Source organism: Geotrypetes seraphini, chromosome 4 (assembly GCF_902459505.1).
Source record: "Geotrypetes seraphini chromosome 4, aGeoSer1.1, whole genome shotgun sequence".
Lineage (NCBI taxonomy): Eukaryota > Metazoa > Chordata > Amphibia > Gymnophiona > Dermophiidae > Geotrypetes > Geotrypetes seraphini.
In genome coordinates, this window is record NC_047087.1 from 188,659,879 (window position 1) to 188,682,840 (window position 22,962).

General features: G+C 43.5%; 1 protein-coding gene across 5 annotated transcripts in view; it reads right to left on the reverse strand.

Annotated features, from left to right (window-relative positions):
- TYSND1 (trypsin domain containing 1) overlaps positions 1-20,847 on the reverse strand; it is a 29,826-nt gene extending 8,979 nt beyond the window's left edge. For 2 of the 5 annotated variants that reach the window (XR_004539361.1, XM_033943844.1), the window contains exons 1-2: positions 19,530-20,847; positions 15,904-16,025 (exon numbers count right to left, since the gene is read on the reverse strand). Coding sequence is in view for 4 of the 5 variants with exons in the window: in XM_033943844.1 (XP_033799735.1) it covers positions 15,904-16,025; positions 19,530-20,764 (1,357 nt within the window). In the remaining variant the exon portion in view is untranslated. Of the gene's footprint in view, positions 1-12,594; positions 13,842-14,580; positions 14,767-15,903; positions 16,026-19,529 lie in introns of those variants that run through there. The other 3 variants (XM_033943845.1, XM_033943842.1, XM_033943843.1) reach the window with 3 other exon arrangements.
- Positions 20,848-22,962: the final 2,115 nt, after the last annotated feature.

The following is a 22,962-nucleotide window of genomic DNA, read 5'->3' on the forward strand; positions in this document are numbered from 1 at the left end:
GAAAGTGATATTCTGGATTAGACTAGTTTGAAAACAGGAAACAAAGAGTGGAACTAAATCATCAGAAGTGCACAATGGAGTATCCAGTGTCAGTGTTCTGGGACCAGTTCTTTTTAGCATATGTATGAAGAATTTGGGTAGGGAGTAGCAAGGTAGTGTTCAGATTTCCAAATTACACAAAATATTCAAAGTAGTTAAGCAAAAGCAGACTGTGAGGGATTGTAGATGAACTTTGGCAGGCTAAGGAAATGGACAAAGACACGCTGAGCTTCTCGGAATATTCAGGGACCTGGAACTTTTGAATTCCGCTTTGGGGTCCCTGAGGCAGAGAACGAAACATAGTCCATGTCGGGACCCTATAAATTATGAGACAAAATCTTTAAGATAAGTTTATTAGGTGTTTTTTTTTTTTTAAATAATTATTTTCAGTTTTTGAATTTTGTGACTCCAAAACTACTGTCTACCATCCCAATAGCCCTTATGGCTGCAGGTGTCACCAATATGGCAGTACAGTGGGCTTTTGGAGGGCTTTGGCGGGCTCAAACATTCCACCACAAGTGTTCTAGTTAGGGTGGCATATGGGCCTGGACCCCCTTCTCTGCAGTCCACTGCACTGCCCACCAGGCTACTCCAGAGATCTGCTTGCAAGTCTACTAGCACTGGCCATAGTATATGCAGCTAAAATAAAGATAGATATCTACTGTTTCATGCAAATATCTAGAGAGTTGGGAGTGGGGTCAGTGACCACCTGGGGTGTGTGTGGGGGCCACATTTTCATCCCTTCAGTGGTCATCTAGTCAGTTTGGGTACCTTTTTGGCCCTTATTCATTTTAAAAGCAGATCTAGCCCAAAGGGCAAGATTCTGTATAGGACACCCGGTCTCAGAAGCCACCTAAGCGGCTTTTGAGAATCACACATGGGCGTCCTATAGAGAATCGAGTCTGTCCTCATGACAAACTCATGACTAAACCCGTCTATCATAAGAACATAAGAATAGCCTTACTGGGTCGGACCAATGGTCCATCAAGCTCAATCCAGGTCACTAGTACCTGGACAAAAACCAAGGTGTAGCAATATTCTATGCTACCTATACAGGGCAAGCAGTGGTTTCCCCATGTCTTTCTTAATAACAGACTATGGACTTTTCCTCCAGGAACTTGTCCAAATCTTTTTTTAAACCCGCTAAGCTATCTGCTTTTACTACATCATCTGGCAACGCGTTCCAAAGCTTAACTATTCTCTGAGTGAAATAAAAATTCCTCCTATTGGTTTTATAAGTATTTCCACGCTGGTTAGAAAATTGGGTTGCCACTGAGCTGATCATGGCAGAGAACCTGTCCTCCCCCCTCCGCGAAGACTACTGGCAAGAGGGATACCATGTCCCTCCTGCCAGAAACCTCCCACCCACCCCCCTAAACATCCCCCAGCAAGCTAGCAAAAACGCCTACAATGTAGGTAACCCTCCTCAGGGCTTTTTTTTTTTTAAAGTGCATCCTAATTGGCTGGCTAGACAGCGGTAGGACGGCTACTGCTGGCTACAATTGGAACACCGTTTATAGAATTTGCCCCTAAATGGTACCTTCATTCCCTCGTGGTCCCCGTGCAGCTACCCTCCCGCTTCGGCTGATGCCTCTGCCGTCCGTCAGTGCCTCCCGGCTCCCATCTAAGCCGGCCACCATCTTGAATGAACATGTGCACGGCTTCACCTCTCTCCTCTCCTAAGTCAGCCGCTGCTCCGATAACACGCTCACCACGTACAAGCATGTCTTGGAACGGATTATGCTCGTAAACCAAGGTACCACTGTAATTGTTTATTAGACAACCCAGTGGCATCATATGATACTGTGCTGTTTGGTATGGCAACGAGAGCAAAAAGTCAGATTTCTTCAAATAATAACAAATTGCTGCTTATAGTGACTGGGGTTGCCATTCAACAAATTACTTATAATTGGAAGTACTGGAGTAGACTAAATTATAATTTTTGATGGAATTCCCTATGTCATATATAAAATGGAAAGATTTATTACAATGAGGGTGTTTTAGGAAATTTCAAGATATGTGGGAGCCATTAACAAAATATTGTACTGATTAGATGACATTTTTTCCCTTAATTTTACTGGTTCAATTATGAGGGGGGATAATTTTATGATTTTATTATTATATATTGTACAAGGTATTTGATTATATAATAGAAAGGGGTGGGAAGGGTGGAAGATAATAGCAAATTATTTGTAATATTGATGATTATTAAGTGATATATTTATGATTATTTGTTTTAACATATTGATACACTTATTGTATTTTTGAAAATGAATAAAGATTTAAAAAAAAAGAATTGTCATTATCATTTTTGGGTCTGGCCTTTCAAATATGCACAGTTTTTCTAAAAGAAATAGACAGAAATATAGCTGTTAGAACTAAGGCCCAGATTCTCAAAACTTTAATGCAGTCACTAAACTGTTTACCGATGGTTTAGCCTGTATGCATTTTAGCTGCGGATTATCAAAACGGATTATCTCTGTCAATAGCGAGCTTTCTAGCAGTCTCTGACAATGACATGCAAATGGGCTCTTCAACATTGAAAAAAACCCTCCAGTGGATTCTTAAAAAATGCCGAGCCATTTTCTAAAAATGGCGTTGGCTTTTGGTGACACAAATAAACGACTGCTCCAGGGGTGCCAGTCAGTGTCAGAGACTGCTAGAAAGTTTTGTGATGCAGCGGGAGAAATGACCATTCTCTCCTGCTCCATCACAACACCCCTACCCTGCAGTGGCGGTGAATACCCCCCAAGAACGGTGGCAAAACCCCCCACTGCAGCAGGAGAAATGCCCACACTCTCCCGCTGTGTGCCACCCTCCGCAGTGGCGGTGAACACCCCCCCAGAACGGTGGCAAAACCCCCCACTGCAGCGGGAGAGATACCCACACTCTCCCGCTGCCCTGAAATCCCGACCACATGCCACACCTTCACTCCTGCAGGGGGAGAGCTGCCCACTCTACCCCACTGGCAAGTGACCCTCCCCTGCCAAAGAACACCTCCGATGCCCCCTCCCCATCTTTGACACCCCTTCCCCCTTACCTCAAAATAGATGCCCAGAGGGATGCGGACTTGGACTACCTCCTCCCAGCTAGCCTGCTTGCATCATCTAAAATGGGCTTTCCCCTCCCTGGTCTTGCCAACATCAGGCTGTGAGTGTGAGCTAACTCCCCTGACTGGAAGAGGGTAACCTATCATGTGTACTGTGTAGTATGTGTAAACATGCAATAGCAATTGGTATATTCAAACACAGCACAAATATGGCATATTTGGCATCAATAGCCAGCACCCCCCCTACTAGGTAAATACCCATTGTAATGCTAGCCTAATCAAAAGAGCCCATAAGTATGCACCTTCCTAAGTGTGAGATCGCCACCTTAAATGTAGGTGGTTTTAATGTTGGCCTATGTTGTCTTATCATACAACCATGATTGTGGCAACAGCGCCTGGTGGCAATTGCCACACAGCTAGGGGAGGGGGGGATTGAGATGTCTGGCCTTTACTTCTATTTGAAGCAATGGACGTAAAACCTGGATGTCTCAATCCGTCCATATAATACTGCTTCCTAAATCAAAGCTACAGAGTGTAGAGACGCAAGCTGTTCCCCATTACACTTACCTAGGAGCCAGCCATTGCCATGCCTGCCCTCTTCAAACTAGTGGAATATGGCCAATTGTCGCAGGATGTAGGAATCCTGGAAAACTGGCCACCACATTCATGATTAACATATCCGAGTCGCACATTAAGGGAATGGAAATGCTTCTGGTTCCAGTAGCATGCTTCCGTGGCACTGGGCGTGACTAATGCCAATTGTGTACAGTCGATGGCCCCCATGACCTGTGGTATTCCATCTACAGTCTCAAACGATGCTCCTAGGGCTTCCCATGCTGCCCTGGTGTTGGGCAAGGAGATATAATTTCTCACTCTGGCCATAATGGCACCAAGCTGATGGAGACACCTTGTAAATGAGGGTGGAGATATTCCTGCCATGGCAGCGGCGGAGAGCTGAAAGCTGCCGGATCCCAGAAAGTGCAGGACAGAGAGCAGCTTGCAGATCCTGGAGATGGCTCCAGATCTAGCAATCAGGGGCTCCAGATCGTCCCGGAGCTGATCATATAGTTCTGAGATGGCAGCAGAACCAAGGTGGTACATGACCACATGGTACATAAGCACATAAGCATTGCCTCTACTGAGTCAGACCATAGGTCCATCACGCCCAGCAGTCCGCTCCCGCAGTGGCCCCCCAGGTCAATGACCTGTAGTGATCTATTACTCTACTATTCTATTACTTTACAGCCTTCTGTACTGTATAGTAACCCTCTAATTGTACCCATGGATCCCCTTTTCCTTCATGAACTCGTCCAATCCCCTTTTGAACCCCAAAGTCGTACTCTGCTCTACCACCTCCTCTGGAAGCATATTCCAGGTGTTCACCACCCTCTGCGTGAAGAAGGTCTTCCCTCTGGCCTCGAAACAGCCTCTGAACATGAAAGAGGCGAGGGAGACGTGGCTGTTGTTCGGGCCTAAGAGGCCATCCACGCTTCTGCTGTTGCTGAAACTGGCCTACTGCTCCTGGTCTCTGCTGGGGGGGGGGTGTCTCATCATGCACATCTTGTGGTGGATGGTCTTCACCCTGTGGCTGTGCATGTTCTACCTCTATCAAGAGGATCGCTAGTGGTGCAGCACAGCTGTAAACAGCCATGACTGCCAACACTTCCTGGATGCCTGAGCTTCCTGTCCTGTTTTATTGGCTGAAAGTAGTGTAAGGTGATGTCATCACATGCAGCACACGCCATAAATAAACTATTAACTATACCTATTTTAGTGGCGTTAAACAGGGACGCGATAAACATGTTTGAGCCGAGCTACGCATCTGGCTAGATCGCACGCTACATAGTTTCTGGGACCCACCTATATCACACCTCCGTTACACCCCTATGTCCACCCAGATTCACGTTAGGACATTAGCGCATTGATTGCCACGCAATAATACATAATTTACCACATGCACCACCTAACGCAGCCATAATGCACACTACTCTGCGTGCTAATGTCCTAACGCAGCTTAGTAAAAGGAGCCCTTAGTGGTGCCTAACGCCCGAGTGGTTGTTTCTATGGGTAAAGCATAATTAAACGCTGCTAAGTGTGATTCTCCATAAATTTAGACACCTGAAATGTAGGCTTTTAAAACCCTCACCTACATTTCAGGTTCCTATGCTTTTATATAGGCGCCGCTAGCCACAATTCTATAAATGGCAGCTAAAGGTGACTCAAAGTAATAAATTAGCCTATTCTATAAGAGAGGGGATCATAGAATATGAACTGGAAAAAAAAGACCTACTCTCAATTCTTAGAACTATCTTGAACCTACGAGCTTTCAGATTTTCCCTGCTTAAAAGGTGTTGTTTAAATACACTAGTGAGTTCTAGGTGTATAGCTGAGGATGGCAATCGGTTCATGGGAACTTTTTTGGGCAAGAAGTCAAAAGTTCACCAGTGCTTGTCAAGCATAAAGCACCCTAGGGTGCATTGCAAGGTCACCCACAAACATCATATAAAAACATCCTCTAGCTCAAAAAACTTTATTTGTAAATATTATATTAAAAATTTTTTTGAAAGATATCTAATAAATATTAGTTCAGAAGTGCAAAAATGAATGCTAATAAAGTGCCCATAGTGTCAAGTACAAAATCACATTGTTCCAGAATTCAAAAAGCACACCAAAGTGCAAAAATCACTAATTGAGCCTCTTGAAAGCAGGAAATCACGTTCATCCAATTAACTTTAACTGCCATCTACAAGGACTTATCTCTGAGACCGTCAACATCCATCTGATAAGAAGGTCTCTTATCTGGGAGTGCCAGCTGATCACCCTACAGAGCTCCGTTTCATGTCCTTCATCAGGGGCAAACTCAGGGACGTCTCCCACCGAAGGTTGAAACAAATGCCATTTTTCTAGGCACCAGTTGATTTAGATACTGTTTATAGATTCAGCCCCTACAAGCCTATAAATAAGAACATAAGAACATAAGAAGTTACCTCTGCTGAGGCAGACCAGAGGTCCATCTCACCCAGCGGTCCGCTCCCGCGGCGGCCCATCAGGGCCATTGCCTGAGCAGTGGTCCCTGACTATTTCTATAACCTACCTCTACTCCTATCCCTATAACCTACCTCTACTCCTATCTATACCCCTCAATTCCTTTGTCCTCTAGGAACCTGTCCAAACCTTCTTTGAAGCCCTGTAATGTGCTCCTGCTTACCACAGCTTCCGAAAGCGTGTTCCATGTATCCACCACCCTCTGGGTGAAAAAGAACTTCCTAGCGTTTGTTCTAAACCTATCCCCTTTCAATTTCTCCGAGTGCCCCCTTGCACTTGTGGTTCCCCATAATTTGAAAAATCTGTCCCTGTCTACTTTTTCTATGCCCTTCAGGATCTTGAAGGTTTCTATCATGTCTCCTCTAAGTCTCCGCTTCTCCAGGGAGAACAGCCCTAGCTGTTTCAATCTGTCAGTATATGAGAGATTTATCAGCTTAGTTGCTCTTCTCTGGACTCCCTCAAGCACTGCCATGTCCTTCTTGAGGTGCGGCGACCAGCACTGGACACAGTACTCCAGATGCGGGCACACCATTGCACGATACAGTGGCATGATGACCTCCTTCGTCCTGGTCGTGATACCCTTTTTAATGATACCTTTAATGATACCCAACATTTTGTTTGCTTTCCTTGAGGCACTGTGCCGACGCCTTCAATGTTGTGTCTATCATAACTCCCAGGTCTCTTTCAAGGTTACTAACCCCTAGTAGTGATCCCCCCATTTTGTAAGTGAACATCGGGTTCTTTTTCCCTACATGCATGACCTTGCATTTCCCTATGTTGAAGCTCATTTGCCACTTTTTGGCCCACTCCTCCAGTATCGTTAGATCCTTTTGGAGATCTTCGCAGTCTTCCGTGGTTTTAACCCTGCTGTATAGTTTGGTGTCATCCGCAAATTTAATGACCTCACAATTTGTTCCCGCCTCCAGGTCATTAATGAATATATTGAACAGGAGCGGTCCCAGCACCGAGCCCTGCGGAACTCCGCTCGTGACCCATTGCCAGTCTGGGTATTGACCCTTTACTCCAACCCTCTGTTTCCTGTCTGCCAGCCAGTTTTTGATCCATCTGTGGACCTCCCCTTGCACCCCGTGGTTCCATAGCTTCTTAAGCAGTCTTTCGTGTGGTACCTTGTCGAAGGCTTTTTGGAAGTCAAGGTAAATGATGTCTATGGATTCCCCTTTATCCACCTGACTGTTTACCCCCTCAAAGAAGTACAATAAGTTTGTGAGGCATGACCTTCCCTTGCAGAAGCCATGCTGACTCGGCTTTAGCTGTCCATTGTTTTCGATGTATTCACAGATGTTGTCCTTAATCAGCACTTCCATCATCTTTCCCGGGACCGAGGTCAACCTCACCGGCCTGTAGTGTCCTGGGTCACCCCTTGAACCCTTCTTGAAGATGGGCGTGACATTTGCTATTTTCCAGTCCTCCGGGATCTTTCCAGTTTTTAAGGATAGGTTGTATATTTGTCGAAGTGGCTCTGCTATTTCGTTCCTTAGTTCCTTGAGTACCCTTGGGTGAATGCCGTCTGGACCTGGCGATTTGTCGCTCTTTAGCCTATCTGCCTGAGGACATCCTCTTGGCTCACCTCTAGTTGGACCAGCTTATCTTCTTGATCTCCATGTACGATCTCTTCGGGCTCCGGAATGTTGGTTGTGTCTTCCCTCGTGAAGACTGACGTGAAGAACTCATTTAACTTGTCAGCTATCTCTTTTTCCTCTATTACCACTCCCTTTCTGCCTCCATCATCCAAGGGTCCCACTTCCTCCCTTGCTGGTTGCTTCCCCTTAACGTACCTGAAGAATGATTTGAAGTTTGTTGCTTCCCCCGCCAGTCTCTCTTCGTATTCTCTTTTTGCTTTCCTAACCACTCGGTGACACTCCCTTTGGTGTTCTTTGTGCTCCATTTGGTTGTCCTTTGTTTGGTCCTTTTTCCATTTTTTGAACGATGCTTTCTTGTCACTTATCGCCTTTTTCACTGCATTTGTTATCCACACTGGGTTTTTTGTTCTATTTTTTTTTGCACCCTTTCCTGAACTTGGGGACGCACAGGTTGGCAGTAGACTCTTTTTGTAGACCCAAACCCAACAACATAGATCCTTGTTTTATGTTTATGTTTTAATAAAACTTGTTATACCGCCTGTTCATGACAGGTCCAAGCGGTTTACAATACATATTATACATTCATCCATATAACCTAAAATAACCCTGAATGTCCGCTAAGCATTACAATCTCAGAATTCACATTGCAAGATCCATTCTCCTCGTTAAAATCAGGGTGTTACACAGAATAGTGTAAATCACATCTTGAATACCTTTTCTTCTCAACTTGACCCAAAGCCAAGCAGCCAGAGATAGGGGAGCCATATCCCTTGTGGGCAGTGCCAATGGTGCCCTTTTGTGATGGCTGGAGAGAGTTGGATCCATCCTATTATGGGCATGAAATATATGGCTAAACACAATACAGATTGCAACTCTGATCATGTTATATATCTTATCCAGTGCCCCTGCCCTAAACTATATGTGGGTAGAACTACTAGGGCTATTAAGGTGCGCCTAACGGAGCATAAATCACGGGTGAACACAAGTAGTGAAGTCTCTCCTTTGGTTAGGCACTGGAGGCTATGTAAGCATGGTCTTTCAGATTTAAGGTGGAGAGTTCTGGATAGGATTATAGTAGGGTGGGAGGGAGGAAACATCGAGCACAGGCTAAACTTAAGGGAGCTCCGATGGATGTTTCAGTTAAATACTATGGCTCCTACCGGTCTGAATGAAGCTTCAGAATGGATGGCCCAAGTGGACTCGTAAGGGGTTTTTTAAATCAGCTGGGATGCGAGGTTGCAAGAATGGTTGCTAGGGAGATTGACGTCATGGGAGGGGTGGTATTTAACACTCAGGAAGAACGCCGTGGCCATCTTTTGATAGCGTGCGGCAGTAGAGAAATGGAAAAAGTTTACTCTTAACTTTTGGTGAGTGGAGCTGTTCTCAATATATAATATATAAGGATATTGTAATATAGAATGGCAGTTTGAATGTGGGGATTTTGTCTTGCAGTTCCCCCGACCTTGAAAAAGAAATGCGAAACGCGTCGGGAAGGGGAACCGATAAGGAACTATAAAAGATAAAAGATAAGTTATTCTAATTTATTATAAAAAGTTTTTTAAAAAAAGATTAATAACTCTAATATAAAGATGGAATGATGAAGAGTACCACTTAACACCACCAGTTTTATTATGAAAAGGTGGATTCTGAATGTCCATTGAAAAAGTACTAGTCCATTCAATAATATTTGGTTGAGTGTGGAGTTTAAAGTGTGGGAAAGATTTATTTATTTGAATGGTGAGTCAGCTAATTGTGGTAGAATACATCTAAAGAAACATTTAATGACAGAGAAGATGATATACCTGAAAACGGTGAAAGTGGATAAATAAATAACAATAAATAAGACTACTCCACTTATTTAAACTATAAGCACTATCTCCAACGGAAGAAAAAGCCTCAGTTAATATGACATTGGGCCATAGTCCTTGTGGACATTGTTCTAATTGTAATGTGATGGCTACCATTTCTAGATTTGTCAACCCTACAGATTGAAAAAGTTATATTTTAAGACACACTTCTAATCGTCAATCACTCAACATTATTTATGCGATCCAGTGTCCTTGTGAACTTTTATATATAGGTCAAACATCACAAGCCTTTTCTGTTAGGCTGACAGAACATAAAAGTTGTTTGAATACTCGTAAACTGTCAGCTCCAATGATTGCTCATTGTGTAGAATTTCAACACAATTTTAACAACTTGAAGTGCTGGGTGATTGAGAAATTGGCTCCATCTTTGAGAAGAGGAGATATCAGAAGATTACTATGGCAAAAGGAGCAACAATGGATTAATCATTTACAAACTTTAGACCCCTTGGGGCCGAATACTACTTATGAATCACAACCATTCTATTAAAGATCTAAATGATCCCTTATGCCAAGATGCATAAACCCTGAATTCTAGCTTTAGGGATGTTCTGCTGTAAAACGACAGACTTCCTCTCCCTAAAGCGCAATGAACTTTCCTTCCACAGCATCCTCAGCTCACTCCAGGAACAGATAGCATGTTTCAAAACTAAACCCAGGTTTTCCAAATGGACCCCAAATTATCATTTTTTAAACAATTAGTCAGAATGTATAAAACAAATATATTTATTTATTAAAATAAATTAATACATTTTAACCTAATCACAGATTAAATTATTAAATTGCTTTGACCTTGGATTATTTTCATAGTAAATTACCAGGTCTCCAGTATAATAGTTACATCATCATTGACAGATTTACAGACATTTCCCCAAACACCAATACAGTCCCTCAAGGCAGACACAGAAAGCAGTTGCAACACCAGTTATATATGCCACATGTTTGGTGGAAGAGGCCACAGCAGTATGTGTGTAACTGTTGAAGGTTCCTTGAATCCCAAACAAACAAGGGTTTGAATCCCCGAGAGTCTCCAAACGGGTTAGTTTTAGGCACTGTTAATGGAATTCAGCAAAAAAAACCAACAACAAAAAAAACCTGCTTGCCAAAAATAATAACTATTATTTTGTCAAGTCTGCAAAAGAGTAATTATTCATATCAACATCTAATGAAAAGGACTTCAAATGTAAACACAAACCCAGTTACTCGCTTATGGCATCATATTATGTTTACATGAATGATTACTCTCTAGCAGAATTGACAAAATACTGGTTATTTCTGGCAAGTTAGTATTGTATTGCACACACTGTAATAACGAACCTCATTTCTAAGCCAGGGTATGTGATCTTCAACTCTCAAATCTACTGCTAATACTTTCTGAAGCACTTACATACTTCATCCTTTATTACATTAAATCAGCAAATTCTCAAGGTGTGCACAGAAATTTTTTTTAAAATAAAGTCTGTGCCTCACAATTCAATGGGAGGCAAAGTACCAAACCTAGGGTTAACAGAGATCCAGATTACCCCGGACATGTCTTCCTTTTCGAGGACATATCTGGGGATCCAGATGGATTTTCAAAACCTGGGACTTTGTCTGGGTTTTGAAAAGCCTCCTCTAAATTGTGTCAGGCAGGAGGAAATCCGCACATGCGTGGATTTCCTCCTGCCCAATGAGAGCAGGCAGTGGGGGGAGGAGCTGGGGAATAATGGGGAGGGGCTGGGTGGAACTGGGCGAGCCTGGAGGTGGGTCTAGGGGGGTCCCAATTTTACTATGGTATAATATAGTAAAATGTATCTTGGCTCTAAAACAGTGGAACAGCAGTGATTAACACATCCTATCATCCATACCGAAAGTGGGGATGAAGCTTGTCGTGACTCAAATGGACACAGGGGAACCAGAGGTATCAAAGAGAGCTGGGGCATGATGGGGAGGGGGTGGGTCGAGGGGGTCCAGATTTTACTATGGTATAATATAGTAAAATCTATCTTGGCTCTAAAACAGCAGAACAGCAGTGATCAACACGTCCTATCATCCATACCGAAAGTGGGGATGACGGTTGTCATGACTCAAATGGACACATGGGAACCAGAGGTATCAAAGAGAGACCCTAAACTGACAGATGGATCGAGCAGCATGTGAAATGCTGGACAGGTGAGATTGGGTGCATATGAAAGGAGGAGAGTTAGCTACTTGACAGAACAAATATGATGCTTTATCAATGCACTCAGAAGCTCCCTGGACCTGGAGCTAACAATACCCATGTGGCACATTGCTTGTGGTCTGTTAAACCTTCTTCAGAGTAGTTACTGCAGCAAATGGCAGCACACTGGCTGTCTCTGTTCTGGTTTGTTTGTCTGGTCTGTGGACGTTTCTTCTTATTTGTATGTTAGAAAAAATACTGCTTCAAATATACACCACAGTCAACTCTACTGTTTGTGTTAGTTGGCAGGAAAGGAGAAGGGCTATGAACTCACCAACCCTAGTTCCATTCAGCACAGTGGGAGCTCTTTGGGGCAGAAGTGACATTCAATTGTACTGTATAAAAATATTCATGTATGCATTTTCTCCATTGGATAAGGTTTTTGTATTTGCTGGTTTTTAAGAAAGAGAAAAATTATGGAAGAACCTAAGCAAGATAATCATTAACCCACCCCCTCCCCTTTTACAAAACCACAATAGTGGTTTTTAGTGCAGGGAGGTATGCTGAATGTTCTGCGCTGCTCCTGACGCTCATAGAGTTCCTATTAGCGTTGGGAGCTGCGTGAAGCATTCAGTGTGCCTCCCTGCACTAAAAACCGCTATCGCAGTTTTGTTAAAAAAAAAAAAAAAAGGGGGGGGGGGGGAAGTGACATTTCCTTGACAGCTATTTTGGGAAAATCTGATTCAGAGTCATTTTCTCCAGATATGATTGCATTTTTGCTAATGTGGAAAGGGGTAACAGATATGGGAGGCAAGTTCTGCTTAAATTCCTGTGCAAATTTATCAGTCTGTTTGGTACACTGATTTTAGCCTTCTCGGTTATCTACCTTCTTGGCAAGTAAATGGTGATCAAGTTATCGCTATAGGCTTGCTCTAATTTAGAATCTGAGGGTAGACTTGCCTATGGCATATTATTGTATATTAATACCTGATTTGGCAGTTTCTCCTGCTGATTATGCCATTTTTCAGGACTTGATAAGAGTATTTGCTGTGTATTTCTTTACTAGTTTGTATTTTTCCTTTAATATTTCAAGAAGCTCTTTTTTCTGTACAAATGTGTTACTTAGCGATTTGTATAGAAATCTTGATTAATAAAAAATAAAAACTTAAAATGTATTCATATCTAGGACTAGATTCTATAAATTGGTGCTGAAAGTTAGGTGCCAATTATAGAAAAGTGCTTAGTGCAGGGAACCGCGCCTAACTTTAGGCGTGGCCATTTATACCAACTGAAACATGGTGTAAATCCTCACGCCTAAATTAGATGCTTCTATAACTATGCATGTAAATTGCAGTAACACCCCTGTCCGCCCGTAACCCTCCCATTGTCACACCTCCTGTTTGGACCTGCGTGTAAAATTTAAACACATATCTCATGCGCAAATTTACAGATGCAAATTTTAATTAATTCCAATTAACACCAATAATTTCTCATTAAGATCCCAATTATCGGCGCCAATTGCTTTGTTATTCAATTGAATTATGCGCCCAAATTTGCATATGTAATTTTTTAAGAATTCAGGGGCAATGCGCTATGATTACCATATCTATACTACATAACTGGAAAAAGATAGATTGGTCTTTCCTGGTACGCTCTCACTATCTGTCACTTCATCTGCGCATGAAAAATGTCTCGGGATCAGCCCAAACAATGAACTGCAAATGTCCCAGGTACAGTCCAGAACACAAGTGAGCGTGAGCAGGATATTTCATAAAACCAGGTGGCTCAGTAAAGCTGACTGCATGTATTTAACATGTGCCCAATGCTCATGGTTAATCTCTAGAAGCACAGTAACCCCTCCCTTCTGTGCTGATCTGCAGGAGTTCATAGTCTGCTGGGCAGGACCTGAGTGGGTTTCTTCTGTAGCCGCCATGCAGCTGCCACAGCAGAATTCGCCTGATTCAGGTGCTGGAAGGCTTGCAGGTCCTGGCTTTGGAGGTACTGCCGCAGCGCTGGCTCTAGCACATTAATAGGCACACTGAAGTTCAGATGGGGATATGTAGCTCCGATACTGCTATCCCTTGTGTTGCTAGCAACAATCCCTACAAACCAAATCAAAGACTGTTAGAATCAAGGAGCAGGGAAGTCAAGAAAGTTGGAATCTGCAAAACTACTCCAGATTTGCCCTTGAATTAAACCGGCTCCTAGTGATCACACAATGAGGGACTACCCTCCATCCCTAATGGTTTTCTTGGCTTGATACAGGAAAGCTACCACCCGATACAGGGAGGCATGACCTGGATTGACATTGCTGTCGGAACCTGCCCAAGCCACAATCAGCTACCGTGGAATTTAAACTTGGGCCTTCCAATTCCCAGCCTGCTGCTCTACTCTGCAGAATTACTAGTCCAAGAATACACACAGGTATCTTATCAGGTTAATGAATGCCTAGAGATATACAAGACGATGTTCAAAGGCACTTTCGTGTTTAGCAGCCACCAAATATATGTCACCTATCTGTGCATTTTCAGTGGCACAAAATTCCAAGTGGTTGCTGAGAAAATAGCAAAATTCTCTAAGGGATTATTAATTTTTGTCTCACCCTGTATGTGTATAGGGCTGTATCGAATATTCATATTAGATTCAATTTGGCCTTGAAGAGTGCCCAAATACATTATGCAGTTTCTGTCACTATTGAATATGTATGTGATCTATCTGCATGTACTACTTTCACTGTATGCAAATAGATCTCATACTCATAATGGAAATTCTAAAAACCAGGCTGGGTTGCTGTCCTTGAGGACTGGATGAGGACCCCTGCTTTAGACAATGACCCCTTACCTAGCAGCTCTCCAGTGTGTGTAGATATCAGAGCCCCACCACTTGAGCCCCCATGTACTGCACATGTGGTCTGAAGCATTACAGGTGTGTTATCAACAGTAACCACTGCCGACAGGATCCCAGAGGTCACCGAGGGACCACAACTTTTACCAAAGGCTCCAAAACTTAGAATGCTCACATCCTCACCTATACAAGGAGAGGAGAAGGCAGTAAGACAGCCATACACAGTAGTAAAAGAGAATCCGTCCCAATGCAATTACTCTGTGAATTGTGTGGCGAGAGAGGAAGAGAGAAGATCCTCAAGTACCAAAAATTAGTCCAAGACCAAGACAATGTAACAAAAGATACAAAAATATATCCCCATCATACTGGGTGACACAGGCTTGAATAAAAGGAACATTCAGGCATACCAGAATAAGTTGCATATACATATTACATCCTATGAGCTCTCTTAAGCACCAAACAAGTACTATGGCGAACATTGGCAGTAAATTTGAAAGACTGAGATCATACTCCACATATCCTGGCCTCCACATATCCTGTATTAATTTAAATTTTTTACTGTCCTTTTAGTTAATATGCTGTATTCTTACTATTACCATTTTGTATTTCGCCGATTGTCCAGTTTTTCTCTTTTGTGTAAACCGCCTAGAATTCTTTTGATTGAGGCGGTATAGAAAAATAGAAAAAAAATTAAAAAATAAAGTTATGTTATGTATGCATTGATCTGAGGAAGAAGGGGTCACTTTTGAAAGCAAATAAAACTACATTAAGTTAGTCCAATAAAAAGGTATTTTTGTTTTCTTTCTACATATTACCTTGAAAAGTGGACTAACACGGCCAACACACCATGTCACTGTATGCACAAACTAATTCAACTGGAGACACTGCCCTCAAAAGCACTTTCTAGCTATTTTAATAATAAATAGTGTTTAAATTCAAAATAGCAGTCTTTCTTACAGAGAAATTTAAAAATTGTGCATTGTAGGTTGATGTAGAGGTAAGAAGTGAAGACCGTTATCCCTGGGAAAGAGAATACAGGAGAGCCTGTATTAACCAGGCTCAGAAAAAGTCACAGTGTCTACTGGTCCTTCTACCTACCTTTATACAAATTAGAGACCTGCTAGCTTGTAAAGCAATCTCTGCTACACTAACTAGCTTCAGGGAAGGCCTTCAGGTTAGGTGTGTGTGATTAATTCATGCCAGTTCACAGCAACAAAATGCCTGCATTCAGACTTGCAAGCTATTCTCAGCAAAACATTTTAGATGCAAGCACTTCCCTTTAGGTGTCCAGGCCCTCGTATTCAATCAACAAGAGCTCACCTGTACAAAACTGGGAACCTAAAACCGGTTCCGGAACCCCATAAAAGCTTTCCTCCAGCTCCAGCACAGCAATGTCATATGGGGAAACAAGCTGAGTCATGAACACTACCCGTCCTCTGCACCTGGAAAGAAAAAGCAAATAGTTCAAGGTTCATAGGTGTCAATGAAATAGGGAAGCCTGGACAGTACAGTAGTATAGCCTACCTCTCTTTCTCAGCCCCTCGGTTTCATTTTGTGATTGTAAAGTTTAATTGTGAGTTATGTGACTTATTTTTTAAATGTAAATCACTCTTAAATCTAGTATAACGGGCAGTATATAAAGATAATAAATCAAATCAAGTACAAGGCACAGGCAGCCCTTGCTGGTAGCAGAGAGGAGCAATGGATTACATTTAATTCACTGACATCATACACGCTCATTACAATACTAGCTGATCACCCGGTGTTGCCCGGATATTTACTTATCCCAATCTTCCGGTATCGATAGACTTGTATTCAGTGATTATGCCTGGTAAAATGGGAAGTATTTGACAATTACATTTACTTTCAAATTCCCTTGGGTTTTGGTTTTGATAGGTATATCAGAAGCAGAAAACCTGTGTTGAATCTGTGGGACTGTTGGATGATCAAGGAGCGAAAGGGGCGCTCAGGGAGGATAAAGTCATAGTGGAAAGACTTTGTTTCAGTCTTTACGGAAGAAGATGTAAGAGATCTACCTGATAATGCGGAGGAACTGAAAGAAATCTTGGTGAATATGGAAGATGTACTAAGCCAAATTGACAAGTTAAAAAGTGATACATCACCAGGATCGGATGGTATACATCCCAGGGTATTAAAAGAATTCAAAAATGAAATTGCTGATCTGCTGTTATTGATCTGTAACTTGTCGCTAAAATCGTCTTTAGTACCTGAAGATTGGAGGGTGGCCAATGTTACGCCGATTTTTAAAAAGGGCTCCAGGGAAGATCTGGGAAATTACAGACCGGTAAGCCACACTTTGGTGCCGGGCAAAATGGTAGAAACGATTATAAAAAATAAAGTTGTGGAAAACATAGACAAACATGATTTAATGAGACGGAGTCAGCATGGGTTCAGCCAAGGGAGATATTGCCTCACCAATTTGCTTGATTTCTTTGAAGGTGTGAATAAACATGTGGATAAAGGTGAGCCAGTTGATATAGTGTATCTAGATTTTCAGAAAGCTTTTGATAAAGTTCCTCACAAGAGACTCCTGAGAAAATTAAAGTGTCATGGGATAGGTGGTAAAGTTCAGTTGTGGGTTAGGAATTGGGTATCGGATAGAAAACAGAGGGTAGGGTTAAATGTCATTTTTCTCAATGGAGGAGAGTAAATAGTGGAGTGCCGAAGGGGGCCGTACTGGGACCGGTGCTAATTAACTTATTTATAAATGATCTAGAAATTGAAACTACGAGTGAGGTGATTAAATTTGCAGAAGACACTAAACAGGGCAGTCCGAAGAAATTGATGGAGAAATGACGGATGAGATTAAACGCAACTGCAAGGGAAGCAACACAGTTATCATGGGCGACTTCAACTATCCGGTGATAGAATGGAACCTAGGCACCTCCAGCTGTGCTAGAGAGACCAAGTTCCTGGAAATGGTAGGCGATTGCTTCCTGAAACAAATTGTCAAGGAAAACACGAGAGGAAACGCAATGCTGGACTTAATTCTAAATGGACTGCGAGAACCGGCACAGGATGTAGAAGTAGAAGGGACACTGGGAAACAGTGTTCACAATATGATCCGCTTCAACCTGGAAATAGGGGCGAAACATCGGTCCAGAACGAAGGCCACGGCACTAAACTTCCGAAAAGGAAATTACGAAGGGATGAGACACATGGTGGGGAAGAAGATTAAGAAGAGAATAAACACTGTAAAGACACTAGAGCAAGCTTGGTCTCTTTTTAAGGATACGGTCACCGAGGCACAAAATTTATATATACCGCATATCAACAAGGGATCAAAGAGGAAAAAGAATAAAGAACCGGCATGGCTCACTGTAAAGATTAAGGAAGAGATCAGAGACAAAAAAACTTGTTTAAGGAATGGAAAGGATCAAAAACAGACGAAAACTGAAATAAGCACAAACAACGTCAACGCAGGTGCCATAAGGCAGTAAAAGGGGTCAAAAGAATATGAGGAAATAATAGCCAAGGAGGCGAAAAACTTCAAGGCATTCTTTCGATATATTAAAGTGAAACGACCCGCGAAGGAAGAGGTGGAACTGTTGGATGACCAAGGAATAAAGGAGGACAAAGCAATCGCCGACAGACTGAACACGTTTTTTGCGTCTGTATTTACCAAAAAGGATATACACAGCATACCGGAACCCATCAAGCTAAATGCTGGAAGTGAAAACGGGAAACTGACATGGTTGACGGTCAGTCTAGAAGAGGTATGCAGGCAGATTGATAGGCTTAAAAGCGATAAATCCCCGGGACCAGATGGCATCCATCCAAGGGTCATCAAGGAACTGAAAGGGACCATAGCTGAACTGCTTCAACTAATAGCCAATCTGTCGATAAAATCGGGAAAGATTCCGGAGGACTGGAAGGTGGTGAATGTTACGCCGATCTTCAAAAAAGGTTCGAGGGATTTATTGTTGTGGGTTTTTTTTCTGGTGGAGCCCAGTGATAAGAGATTAAGTTAACTTAACACTGTGTCATTAATGTTTGATTACCCAAGCATTTTTCAGAACTCCACATTAAATGGACCACAGTGCTCTCCAAAACCCAGTAAATGTGCACGTGTTAGCAGGAGCCACGCAGAAACAACAGCTGAACTCCCTCTGAGGGCTGATAATCACTGGTTATATAATGTCCCCAAGTCATGCTGGGCTGGTATTGGGTCTGAGAAATAAACACAGGTCTCCCATATAGAGATTCAAAATAATTTCAAATAGCGTTTCTTTCTTTAGTTCCATCCTTGGGGAAAAGCGCTTGTTGCAGCAACATACACTCGTTAACCTAGCACAGTGTCTCGCAAACTTTATGAGCCATGGCACACTAAACTGGTCGTGGCTCGAGGGCACCCGGAAGTGTGTGGACATCACCGTGATGATGTCACATGCATGCGTAATGTCATCATATCAACATCTGTGCCATGTGCACAGGCCCCCAGCCACCAGTGGGAGGGTCCTGAAAAAGAAGAGGGGCAGAAAGGAGGGTGAGATGCCAGGGAGGAGTGGCATCTCACAGCCAGCTCACAGTGGCTGATTGCCTACAAGATGTGCCTCTCACTGCGAGAGGCTTGTCCTGTAGGCAGTCAGCTGGCACCTCTCCTCCTCCCTGTTGTCTTGCAGCATACCTGAAATCTGCAGGGGTACACTAGTGTTCCGTGGCACACCGTTTGCGATACACTGGCCTAGCAGAACCTCAATGCAGTTGTAAGTACGCTTCCCTTTGTAAAGTATCACAGCAGGAAACTTTAGCATATAGTCAATCGAGGGCTCTATTTTAGAATGTAGAAGACCTCAACCATAACGGGACACAGAAATGATTATGAGGATTAAATAAAATCCCTGTAGTTTTGTAAAGAGAGCTGGTAGGAAACAATTTAATGCAATATAAAAGATAAGAATTAAGACTTGTGATGCTCTCCTTACTTTTCAGCCTTAAGACATCTCATGTTACTATGGACATAGACATGGATACTGGATGTTTGGGCTACCACGTGTCGACAAGTCACCACCAGTCGTGGATTTAACAGCACTCCTGATGCCCAGCTTCGGTCACACTCTACCAGAACTACTGCTGCAATAAGACACTGCTCAGGGTCAGGATTAACCACAGTACTAACAACTTGCTGGGTCACTTGGGGCAAGGAGAGACATAAATTATTCCTACAAAGGACTAAGACCTGTTCAAGGCTCTCCAGAATGTGTCCCACAGAACAGACTATCGTCAGCCCTACCCATTCCCCAGCCTTCCAGCACAACGGGGCTACAATGAGACCCACTAACCTCAAACAGTCTCCCTGCACAGCAAAAACCCCTCCACCCTCTGTGCCAGGCAAACAGCGTGCATCAGTAAGAATAACAGGATTGCCTTTCCCTGCCAGGTTACTCACCACTCCCTTACTGACACTATTGATAAAAATATCAGGGTAAAATGAGCCAAAAGGGGAACCACAACTATAGAGGGTTTTGCCCTTCTGAAGCTCTGATGCTTGCATGCAGCTAAGGGTGCCCATTCTAGGAATGCAGGAGGCTGGGACCTGCAGCACAGCAAACCAGTGAAAATGTGCTAGGGCCTTCTGTAATGTCACAGACTCTTGCTCCTCTTCTGGACTAGAGAAATGCCAGTTGTCCGCCTTATGGAAAAGCATGGAGAGTGTGTTATGGAACTCCAAGCAGGGGACCAACAGAAGGAGCCTGGCCTGGCACTGCTGAATGCCACTAAATACTCCACCTTGATTTGAAAGCGGGATGAGCCCCAGCTGTGGGTTTGCCGCCCCCATGCCCTTGCTGGAACCACTATTCCTACTGACTTTGCCATTAGCGACATACTGGACTTGGATAAGTAGATCCGGGGAGAAATCCTCAGCCTGCAACAGCTGGCGATCAGACCAGGCTGTATCTAGAGGTAACGAGAGGAAGGGAGAGAATATTGCACCATGACACATAACAATTCCACGGCGGTGGTCCAGAAAAACTCCACTACAACTCCAGAGACCATTCTCTCCCAAGGCCAGAGCCCCGCAGGTGTTAGAACCCGCCTGGCCGGGATGATTAGACCCCGCCACCCGTTCAAGGACTTTCTCAGCATTGGGGCCACAGAGTCCAGGCAATTCCCTAGAAACCGTGATCACACAGCCGCTCTGCTCTGCAATGTCCAGCATCTCTGCTCCCAAGGATCCAAAAGCACCCCCGTACTAGACTCCTAGGCGGTAACTCCAAAGACACCTAAGCACACACGTCGTTGACCTGCCTTATATTCTCCCACGCCAAACACGCGCGCTCTACTATCTCTTCCGGCTTTGGTCGCCCCTCCCCCTCATCTGCTGCCTGTCACCTGCCCGTCATTCTCAAACTCCCCCCCCCCCCCAAACCCCGCCCCGCCTTCTAATTGGAGGTTGAGGTCGCCTGTGACCAACCCCGCATTTTTCTTTCTTCAGCGATCCGTTCCCCCCCCCCTTTGCAGGAAACAGGAAGTCGAATTAGAGAGGGCGTGACGCTGGAGAAGGAAAAGTGCAGCGATGATTTCGAAGGGACTGTAGGAAGAAAAGAGATCGGGAGTACAGTATCAGGGTGAAGGAGTGGGAGGATGGGTTTGAGAGAAGGGGTTGCGTGTGGGTTGGAGTGCCTGTTACAAAGACGTGGACTAATGATATATATTTTTTAAATAAATCTTTATTGAGTTTCTAAAGCTAACAAAAATGCAATACAGTATCTATACAAATAATAGTAATTATATATGCATTTATAATCAATCAAAATCCATACAAACCCCCCCACCCAACCAATATTTCATAAGGGAATAGAACTTTACAAAGAATTACCCCCTCCCTCCCCCTAGGTGTGTGTGCAATATACCAACAGGAACAAAGGAAAACCCAATTACAATGAATCCATAAAAGATATCAAAGGGCCCCAGATTAACTTAAATCTCTTAGTATGTCCCAGTATTCCCACGTTCATTTTTTCAAATCTATAAACAAATTTTCCCACCAAAAATTAAAAGTTAAGGCGATCCTAATTCTTGCAGTTGCACGTAACCATTTGTATGGCTACACTGGTCATGATAAGAAAAAGCCGCCCTCTAATTTTAATTTTCTTTTTTATTACTTCAGATGTCAGTAAGGCCATGCATGAGTCTCCTATATCAGTGTTCTTCAACCTTTTTACGCCCGTGGACCGGCAGAAATAAAATAATTATTTTGTGGACCGGCAAACTACTAGGACTAAAATTTAAAAACCCCGTTTACGCTCCATCTCCACGAGCTCAGTCCCCGCAAACCATCTGATCCCATCTGCACAAGCCGCAATTATGATTTTATATTGAACGTATTTTATTAAAGTATAAAAAGAAACAATATTCTGAACAATTGTGATTTTATAAATACAAATATACAGAGCACGGACCAACAAAACCCCTGTCTCCCCTCCCCTTCACATATATCCCCTCTACTATCAAGAAAACTGAACAAGCCAAGTTCATAGAAATATCATGCTAACAGAATACTGCAGTCCCCAGTTATGTCTCTAGCAGGATATATATTTCAAATCTGATATATTCTAATCACAAAATAGAAATAAAATTATTTGTTTCTACCTTTTGTTGTCTCTGGTTTCTGCTTTCATCTTCTTTTCACTCTCTTCCTTCCAGCGTCTGCCCTCTCTATCTCTTCAATCCAGCATCTGCCCCTTCCATCTACTGTCTGACCTCTCCCCCTTCCATATGGTATTTGTCTTCTTTCTATGCCCCTCTCCCCTTTCCATCCAACCTATGCCCCTCTCTCCTTTTTACACGATTCACTCCAGCTTCACTGCTCTCTTCATTTTTATCTCTCCTACACCAGATCTAGCATCTTTGTCCCTCTCAATTTCTCTGCTGACCCCCCTTTCCATCTCATTCCTATCTCTCCCCTTCCCCTCCTCTAATCTCCCTGCAAGCTGTTTCCTTCCTTTTTTCTTCTCCCTTCCCTCCTCCCCTTGTCCAGCAGTAACTCTCTTCCTTTTCCTTTCCCTCCTCCCCTCCCAGCAGCATCTCTCCTTCTCCCTCCCTCCAGGTCCAGTAGCAGCTGTCCCTTTTCCCCCCTTGCCCAGCAGCTTCCCAGACTCCTTTCCCTCCTCCCCTCCCAGCAGCATCTCTCCTTCTCCCTCTCCAGGTCCAGTAGCAGCTGTCCCTTTCCCCCCCTTGCCCAGCAGCTTCCCAGACTCCTTTCCCTCCTCCCCCCCCCCAGCAGCATCTCTCCTTCTCCCTCTCCAGGTCCAGTAGCAGCTGTCCCTTTTTCCCCCCTTACCAAGCAGCTTCCCAGACTCCTTTCCCTCCTCCCCCCCCAGCAGCATCTCTCCTTCTCCCTCTCCAGGTCCAGTA